This window comes from Chiloscyllium plagiosum, chromosome 5 (assembly GCF_004010195.1).
Source record: "Chiloscyllium plagiosum isolate BGI_BamShark_2017 chromosome 5, ASM401019v2, whole genome shotgun sequence".
Classification (NCBI taxonomy): Eukaryota; Metazoa; Chordata; class Chondrichthyes; order Orectolobiformes; family Hemiscylliidae; genus Chiloscyllium; species Chiloscyllium plagiosum.
The window spans coordinates 111,863,723-111,873,906 of NC_057714.1; the positions used below are offsets into that span (position 1 = coordinate 111,863,723).

Genomic DNA, 10,184 nt, shown 5'->3' on the forward strand with positions numbered 1-10,184 from the left:
AAATATGAATCCTTCTCCCATACACCAGCTCCTCAGCCATGCATTCATCTGCTCTATCCTCCTATTCCTACCCTCACTAGCTCGTAGCACTGGGAGTAATCCAGATATTACTACCCTTGAGGACCTCCTTTTTAAATTTCAGCCTAACTCTCTGTAATCTCCCTTCAGAATCTCAACCTTTTCCCTTCCTATGTCATTGGTTCCAATGTGGACAATGATCTCTTGCTAACCCCTCTCCCCCGTGCACCCTCTCTGAGACATCCTTGATCCTGGCACCAGGGAAACAACACACCATTCTGCTTTTTCTCTGCTGGCCACAAAAACATCTGTCTGTCCCTCGGACTACAGAATCCCCTCACACAATTGATCTTTTGGAAGCCGTCGTATCCCTCGTTGCATTAGAGCCAGTCTCAATACCAGAAGCTTGGCTGTTCGTGCTACCTTCTCCTGAGAATCCATCACCCCTACATTTTCCAAAACAGCATACCTGTTTGAAATGGGTATATCCACAAAAGACTCCTGCACTAGCTGCCTACCTCTTTTACCCTTCCTGGAGTTAACCCATCTATGTGACTGCATCTGAGATTTTCCCCCTTTCCTATAGCTGCCATCCATCACATACAATTGCTGTTGCAAATTCCTCATGGCTTCTATCTGTCTCTCCAACCGATCCACTCAATCTGATAAGATTCGCATCCAACAGCATTTATGGCAGATATAATCCACAGTAACCCTTAAACTCTTTAAACTCCAACATCTGACAAGACATACATATCACTGCAAAAGCCATTTTTGCTCCCTCACAATCTACAGACCCAGAAAATATTATTCCTCTACAAAATCAGGTTAAATTAATAGCTATGGCTTATATTTTAAGTTTAATCAAGAGACTTATCTCCAAAAACATATAATCCAGAAAGAACCCACTGTCCTCATTAATACAGCCTCTCTCTTGGACAGACTTAAAACAGCAATTAACTTATCTGATTCTGTGTTGTGAACTTCACCCAAAACGGTTCCCCCAAGACTAGTTGTGAAATTCACTGTTTGTTAATTTTCCCAGATGCACTCCGATATCCAGCGACACATGAATTCAAAAACAGCAAAGGCGGTAACTGTGCAGTTTTTCTCTCTCTCTCTGTCTCTCTCTCTCTCCTGCACTGTCCTCACCATGTGCTTCCTTTGTCTGTTCTTCTCCCTTTTAAAACTGCTGTTGCTTTGACTTTTTATTCCAAAGTTCCAAAACAATGCAACAGCATATAAAACAGTAATTGCTGCTCCTGGAAAGTGTTGGTTGAGTGCTATATTGTACCACATAAAATGCATCAGGGTAGCAGAATAGAGTGCAAAGTACAGGGTTAAAGCCACAGAGAAGGCATAGAAAGAGAGAGAGAGAGAGAGAGAGGGAGAGATCAGAATTAACATTTGAGAGATCCATTCAGGAGTCTGATAACAGCAGGGAGAAAGCTGTTCTTGAATCTATGCATACGTATATTCAAACTTTTATATCTTCTGCCTGGCGGAAGAGATGGAAGAGAGTCTGTTGATTGCTTTCCTGAGGCAGTAGGAAGTATAGATCAAGTCAATGGATGGAAGGCTGGTTTGCTTGATGGACTTGGCTGTGTTCACAACTCTCTGTAGATTCTTGCGGTCTGAGGAAGAGCAGTTGCCATTCTACGCAGATGATTTGGAATAGAAGATAGACCGATAATTGCCTGGGTTAGATTTGCCCTGTGTTTTGGAGCAGGACAAATCTGTAAAATTTTCCTCACAGCTGAGAAGATGCCAGTGTACTGTACTGGAACCAGCTGGCAGGGGCTCTAGAGATTGTCAGGGCCTTTGCAGTACCCATGTCTTCAGGCAGTTCTTGATGGCTTACAGAATGAATCAAATCAATTGAAGACAATCATGTGTGTTGACAGGGATCTCAGAAGCATCTACTTGGCACTTCTGTCTGAAGATGGATCCAATGCATCACCTTTTCAGTTGTAACGATGTGTTGGGCTCCCTCATGATTGAAGACTGGTCACTTATAGAAATTCATCCTCAACTGTTTAATTATCCACCACCATTCATAGTGGGTGTGACAGGACTACAGAGTTTAGATCTGATCTGCAGATTGTGGAATCATTTAACCCTGTCCATTGCATGCTATTTCTAACATATGAAATTGTCATTCTATGTAATAGGATTCACCCAGATTCACACCACATTTTTCAGAGATAACCGCAAGTTATCTCTTGAATGTGGCTTGACAGAAATTCTGGGATTTACGTATTAATGAATCAAAACCTGCAGTCTAAAAGATGAAAGTCTTAACAGCAATCTAGGTTTGTTCAATATACTGTATCAGTTGCATGACACACAATGATCTTATGCTATAAATTCTGTATCTTATGATCCTGCCCCACGAGCTACCTGACGAAGGAACAGCGCTCCAAAAGCTAGTCCTTCCAAATAAACCTGTTGGACGATAACCTGGTGTTGTGTGGTTATTAACTTTGTTGCTGCTCCAGCATTGCAAAGACGGAGAGAAATTTCTTCTGAGGATAATATGTCTCCATGCTTTGGCGCCATTTTGACCCTCAGAAGATATTAAGATATAAGGCTGAAATTAGGATGAAAGACATAAATATAAGTAAAAACAGAGTTCAACTTCCTCCTTTCTTGTGTTCCGTTGGGAGGGGTCTCCAAAATAGGCTCTGAAATCAACAACGCCCCACACCACAGTCCATTCCAGGAGTGCCAAATTTGCCAAACCACATCGCTGCAGCTGAAGCCCAACACCTCCAATTCTGATGTCAACTGAAGATACTGCCTTCTCCTCCAACTTCGGCATGATGCCCATTTTGACACCACCACTTTGCCGCTGCCAATGCTGGATCCAGCCAACATTCAAGTCACTGTTATCAGGCGCCATCTTTCACCGGTGAGCCCATCTCGCTAACGTCACCTCCACCAGGTCCCATGTTTTCCCTTCTGCGAACTCCTCTGCTGCCATTGTACCACAATCTTCCACAAGTCTCTTCACAGGAGATAAGTACAAGATGGGGAAAAAAAAGGCCAAAAAATGAAACTAAATAAAAAAGCAGACAAGCCCAGACTCAGAGGCCCTACTCTGCCTCCATCTTGGGAGTTACTCACACTCCATTTTGTGCCTTGTGTCATCTGTAAATTTAGCCACCATGTTTCTGATTCCTAAATCCAGACCATTTAGATTGTTTTTCCACTTTGAGAGCCACTAGTAAAATTTAGAACTGGCAATTTTGTGTGCCACCAGCCTGTTGGTTCAAGCTGCATATCCATTGTAGATTATTTCCACAGAATTACAATTTACAGTAAATCCTCTGTATCTACAAAATCACAAATTTGCCAAAAAATAAGTAACAAGAAAAATCAACATTCGTGGGCAAAAATGGAGTAACCAAGATTTTTAACCTATTTTCAACACTATTTTTAATGAGCTCCTCACTCGCTAAATACATCATTCAGAGGGGTTTTCAAGAATGGAACCCTCACAGATATGAAGGAATGTCTATTTATTTCCCTAACTAGATTTTATTTTTTCCCCTACTGGAATCCTATCAAAGGTATTACTGGAAACAAGAAGCACCACCATCACTACCCCACCTACACCATTGTTTTTTTGTTTTTTTTGTTTCTTTTTTTGTTTTTTTTTTATTTTGTAAGGTTTGTAGCTCAGGTTGAGATTTAGGGTGTAGGTTTGCTCACTGCGCTGTAGGTTTGATTTCCAGACATTTCATTACCTGGCTAGGTAACATTAATATCATCAGTGGCGACCTCCAAGTGAAGCGAAGCTGTTGTCTACTGCTTTCTATTTATATCTTTCTCCTGGATGGGGTTCCTGGGGTTTGTGGTGATGTCATTTCCTCTTCCTTTTTTGAAAACGAACAGGAAATGACATCACCACAAACCCCAGGAACCCCATCCAGGAGAAAGATATAAATAGAAAGCAGGAGACAACAGCTTCGCTTCACTTGGAGGTCGTCACTGATGATGTTACCTGGCCAGGTAACGAAACGTCTGGATATCAAACCTACAGCTCAGCAAGCAAACGTACACCCTACACCATTTTTTTTTTATCATACAGTCAGCAATTGGTAGTGTTACTGACAGGTCTCCAAAGGAATATTCAATTATCTCTCAACTAGGGATCAGTACCTTTGTGTGCAAAGGGGCTTAAAAAATGTTGGTCATTAAGAAACCAAAAAAAGTTATAAATGAGTAATTATACTACTTTCTCCCTTGTCACTTTCTAATCATGGATTTCAAGAATTTTATTGTCTAACTAATCATCAGTTTTAATTTAGAGAATAAAGGGGAATTTTTAAGAGCAGGCAACTTTTCTTAACTGTTTTAAATTGAATCTTTATTAATTAACAAAACACAAATACAAGGTGCTCAACAATATAAATATACTCACTGCTATATCCCCCTGGTGAAGTCTCATTCCTGCTAGTGATGCTGTAAGATAGAAGAAATACCATATATTTAATATGTCATCTTATTGTTCAAAACCTTGGACAAGTTAATATAACAGATTCTCATTTTTCAATAGTCCACAGAATGTGTGTAACCATACTTTATTTTTAAATTAAGTATCCAAAATTATTCATCATCACATGCTTAACATTTCAGAATGTAAGAAAGTTCTTAGAATGGTAGAGCACTTTAGCTTTAAAGATGAAAGGATCTGAGTATTTAAGACTTAAAAAATGAGAGTATTTCACTATTAAAATGAAAATCAAAAATTACAAATGCTGAACCTCTGAACAGAAAATTAAAATAGCGGAAATACAGATTACACACCATCCATAATTAAAAAGGCAAGTTAATGTTTCCATTGTTTACATTTAACAAACTATTTTCTCTAGAAGCACTGGTGGACCTGCTACCTTTATACTGAAAAGATTTTCTCTTTTTTTATTTCAGATTTCATTACTGTGCAAGAATAAAAGAAAGATCAAGCAATGTATGGGAAAGAGCAGTTCATTTGATCAGCGTGCCTACAATAAAACCTGTTACCTATCCACTCCATCACTGACGTACTGTGACTATCATGTATACTTACTCCAGTTACTCATCAACCTGACTCTAACACATCTCCTGGTTCTGCAATTTCAACCAGGAAAAACAAGAAACCTTCAAATTGTACATCATCCTAGATTGCACACTGTGCCATCCCTTCATCAGCGCTGGCTGAATTAATATTCTACACTTAGCAGCATTGTGGGAGCATATCACAAGGATTTCAATGGTTCAAAGCAATGACTCCCTTCTTAATGCGACTAGGCATGCATAATAAACTCGGTGTTGTCAGCATTGTCCACATCAAACACTGCATTTACACATATATTTACCTCATTAACATAGCAAATCTTTTAACTTTCATTTTCTCACTTCCTTTCAGAATATACCCTGCTCCATATCACCAAAATATTTATGGTGTGTATAAAAGATGGTTCTGTACAAGCTTGTGTACAGTGTAGTGAACCAATTTATAAATCCCTAGGGATTTGACTTGAGGAAATCTAGTGCACCATAAATCTGTCAAATTAGACTGTTTAATTGCACCAATGACACATCCACTCAGTAACTATCCTGTGCCAGAAGACTGGAGAGTTGCTAATGTTTTGCCATTCACCTTATCTATGCCCCTCATGATTTTATAAACCACTGTGAGGTCACTCCTCAGCCTTCAATGCTCCATGGTAAAAAGTCCCAGCCCATCCAGTGTCTCCTTATAACTCAAACCCTCCAGCCTCCTTTAAATCATTTCTGCACCCTTTCTTCACTATCCTGTCCAACCAAGACATCATTTTAAGGACTATGCAGCTTATTTAAGAAAGGCTGCAAGGAAAAGCCAGGGAATGAGAGACCGGTGAGCCTCCCTCAGTAGTGGGTAAGTTGTTGGAGGAGATTCTGAGAGATCAGATCTACGTGCTTTTGGAAACGCAAGAACTAATTAAGGATAGTCAGCATGGCTTTGTCCTTGGGACATCATGCCTCACAAATTGATTGAGTTCTTTAAGAGGTGACCAAGAAGATAGATGAAGGCAGAGTGGTAGATGTTGTTGACATGGACTTCAGCAAAGCCTTCAACAAGGCTTTGCATGGTAGACAGGTTAGAAGGTTAGGTGATATGGGATACAAGAAGAGTTAGCCAATTGAATACAAAATTGGCTTGATGGTGGTGGGGGAGGATTGTTGTTCAGACTAAAGGCTTGTGACCAGTGGAATGCTGCAAGGATTGTTGCTGGTGCATTGTTGTTCTTCATTTATATAAACAATTTGGATTAGAATACAGAAGGCATGGTTAGTAAGTTTTGTGCGTGACACCAAATATGGTGGTATAACTGACATCGAAGAAGGTTATCTAAGATTACAAAAGGATCTTGATCAATTAAGCCAATGGGCTGAGTAGTGGCAGATGGAGTTTAATTTGGATAACTGCAAGATATTGCATTTTGGTAAGACAAACCAGGGCATGACTAACACAATTAATGGTAGGGCCCTGGGGAGTATTGTCGAACAGAGAAAGCTGCATAGTCCTTAAAATGATGTCTTGGTTGGACAGGATAGTGAAGAAAGGGTGCAGAAAAGATTTAAAGGAGGCTGGAGGGTTTGAGTTACAAGGAGACACTGGATGGGCGAGGACTTTTTACCACGGAGCATTGGAGGCTGAGGAGTGACCTTACAGAGGTTTATAAAATCATGAGGGGCATAGATAAGGTGAATAGCAAAAGTATTTTCCCTAGGGTAGGGGGGGTCCAAAGCTAGAGGACATTGGTTTAAGGTCAGAGGAGAAAGGTTTAGAAGGGACTTGAGGGGCAACATTTCACACAAATGATGATATGTATATAGAACAAACTGCCAGAGGAACTGGTAGAGGCGAGTAAAAATACAACATTTAAAAGGCATTTAGATACATACATGGATCAAAATGGTTTAGAGGGATAAGGGCCAAAAGCAGGCAAACGGGACTACTTCAGTTTGGGAAACCTGGCAAGCATGGACAAGTTGGGCTGAAGGGTCTGTTTCCAAGCTGTAAGTCTGTATGACTCTTGTTAAATGGCAGTCAATACTTTTTATCATCTTTGTTCTCTCATGGTAAATGGACCCTGATGATAGAGACAGCATTTGATGTTTAACCGTAAATGACATTGAATTGAGTTGCTTTTCATGACTGTTTCAAAAGACAGTTGAGAGTCAACCACATTACGATGGATCTGGAGTTACATGACGGCCAGACGAGATTATAGCAGCGTATTTCGTTCCCTAAAGGGCATTATTGAACTAGATAGGTTTTTATAAGCTTTAATTATAGCCAGCTTTCAATTCCAGATTTTATTAATTGAACTAAAAGTCCAACAGTTGCCATGGTGGGATATGAACCAGTGTCCCCAGTGCATTAGCTTGAGCCTCTGGATTACTAGTATAGTGATATTACCACAATGCCATCATTATCCTATAAATTTACCTGGATTGTCACCTGTAAAAGCAATGACCTTACACTCAGAATTGAATCCAAAGCGTTTTACATAGTATGGAGAAACTGGACCCTAAAGAAAACAAACAAATGGTTGTTAGAACTTATGTTCTTTCTGCATGAAGCTATGACAAAAAAAAGGTTAATAGAGGCCTGACTGAAGGGGAAAAAAAGATTCTTTTATTATTGCTCAGATACTGGGGAAAGATTTTTCAACAGATGAAAGGTTGTCCAAAGGATAGTCTTTAAACATGGCAACTTTTAAAGTTGGCTCAACGCCAGAGGGTTTGAAGCAATATGTTTGAAAAAAAATCACTTTGGAAGGCCATATGTATTGCTTCGAGGTGATGCATTAAATCACTAAGTCATGCATATAAATTCCTGAACTTTCCATCAATCTGTGCACAATGGTCACCAAACACACCAATCTCCCTTCCATAGTGATCACTTTACCCACTATGAAACTACTGGACTCTCCTGATAGACGAATAATCACCACACACTGCCATTTCCTGTGAAGACTACCCACTTCGGTCTAAGAGCCTTGCCATCGAGCTCACTATGGCCAAGATCTGACACGTGACATAAGCCTGCTCATCTGCCAAAATCCTTACACATCTATCCCACTGAAACCGCTGCAATGATGATGTTTTTCTCAGTGAAATAACTTGAAAAACCCAGATTATTATTCAAATATCAAGACTTTTAAGTGTTTTTCAACTGAACGTGAAATCTGATCTGAAGATTTTCTATCATTCTGCACCTGACAACATTGTAAAATTGTCAATGATCAAAAGGCATTGTAAGAAAGTCACCTTATTCTACACTATTAGACACAATTTGGTGAAGGTTTCACCTTATCTTGATGCGTTCAAGATGAACAACTTAAAAGAAATGTGGTTTTTCTGTATATTTCTTGAACATTTCTGGAATTGCTTCACAAATCTGTTCCTCTATATTTTTTGGACAAGCTTATGATGTATAGAACTTAGTGAACAATATCATGGGATGGTTATTATTTTTTAATTCCAATCTTTATCCTCCAGGACATGCTCTCTCTCCATCACTGTAATGTTCTCCACAATCAATATTGTTATTGCTCCTTCTTTCTTTCCCTCTCTTGATGATTACTTAATGCCTATTTTTATTCCCTCAGTCACTTCTCTGCTTTAATAATGCTAATAGGTTGCCTAACTCTAATGTCAGCCACCTTACCAGCTCTATCAATCTTCTTACTCAAGAAAAACATGTATTTGCCTCAAACTCACATCCAGTATTTGCTTCAGTAACTTTCCCTGATATCCTGGTATTCCAACAAAATCTATTTTGTGTAAAACAGAATTGTTAATTTAATCTATTTACTTCTACCTTTCGAATTTACCCCAGATTGGAAACCCTTCGTTAATGATTGTAAATATCATTATTTTCATATCTTCTATGTTTATTTTACTAATGAGCAGCAGCTTAGATGACTTCGCCTTTCCATCTGGCTGTTTTCTAAGAGTTGGCAATACTTCTGTTAACCTATACCAGTTACTAAAGAATAGTCGACTGTTTTTGAGGTATCATGATGTGTAGAACAAAAATTAAGATTCGCATTAATTTTATACCAGTATAGAATGAGATGGCAGTGGAACACCAAGCTTCTCCTTCAGATCTGGTGCACAGGCATCAAGGCACTGCTGTGACCACTCATGTGCATGGATATCCATCAAATTCATACCAGAACCTAGAGGAATGTAGCAAAGATGTGATAAATATTTCAAGTTAGTTAGGGAGAGATGAGCCTAAAAACAATAAGTAATAAGTGTAAGCCATTTGGCCACTCAACTCTGCATTCCCATTCAAAAACATGATCTTCAATATACTTTCTTGCTCTATCATCATATTGTATATCTCCCTTGGAGTCCGAAAATCTGTCCTTCTCAGCTCTAAATATACTCAGAGACAGAGTGTTCACCTAGAGTATTTGGATGGAGAATTTCTCAGTCTTAAATTGCCAGCTGGAAGGAGAAAGTGAGGACTGCAAATGCTGGAAAATCAGAGTTGAAAAGGGTGATACTGGAAAAGAACAGCAGGTCAGGGTAGCATCTGAGGAGCAGGAGAGTCACTGTTGCAGGCATAAGCCCATCAATTAAAGGTTTAGATGGAGAGGAATTTCTTAAGTGTGTACAAGACAATTGTCTGATTCAGTATGTGGATGTACCGACTAGAGAAGGTGCAAAACTAGACCTACTCTTGGGAAATGAGGCAGGGCAGGTGACTGAGGTGTCAGTGAGGGAGCACTTTGGGGCCAGCGACCATAATTCTATTTGTTTTAAAATAGTGATGGAAAAGGATAGACCAGATCTAAAAGTTGAAGTTCTAAATTGGAGAAAGGCAAATTTTGACGGTATTAGGCAAGAACTTTCAAAAGCTGATTGGAGGCAGATGTTCGCAGGTAAAGGGACGGCTGGAAAATGGGAAGCCTTCAGAAATGAGATAACAAGAATCCAGAGAAAATATATTCAAGTCAAGGTGAAAGGGAAGGCTGGTAGGTACAAGGAATGCTGGATGACTAAAGAAATTGAGGGTTTGGTTAAGAAAAAGAAGGAAATATATGTCAGGTATAGACAGGATAGATCGAGTGAATCCTTAAAGTAAAGAGTAAGTAGGAGTATACTTAAGAGGGAAA

The 10,184-nt window shown here is 39.4% G+C and overlaps 1 protein-coding gene across 4 annotated transcripts in view; it reads right to left on the reverse strand.

Moving 5' to 3' along the window:
* The window catches only part of xylb (xylulokinase homolog (H. influenzae)), a 288,286-nt gene that overhangs the window by 231,521 nt on the left and 46,581 nt on the right, over positions 1-10,184 (reverse strand). For all 4 annotated transcript variants that reach the window (XM_043690787.1, XM_043690788.1, XM_043690789.1 and 1 more), the window contains exons 9-11: positions 9,121-9,239; positions 7,502-7,583; positions 4,445-4,485 (exon numbers count right to left, since the gene is read on the reverse strand). In XM_043690787.1, coding sequence (XP_043546722.1) covers positions 4,445-4,485; positions 7,502-7,583; positions 9,121-9,239 — 242 coding nt within the window. The remainder of the gene's footprint in view (positions 1-4,444; positions 4,486-7,501; positions 7,584-9,120; positions 9,240-10,184) is intronic.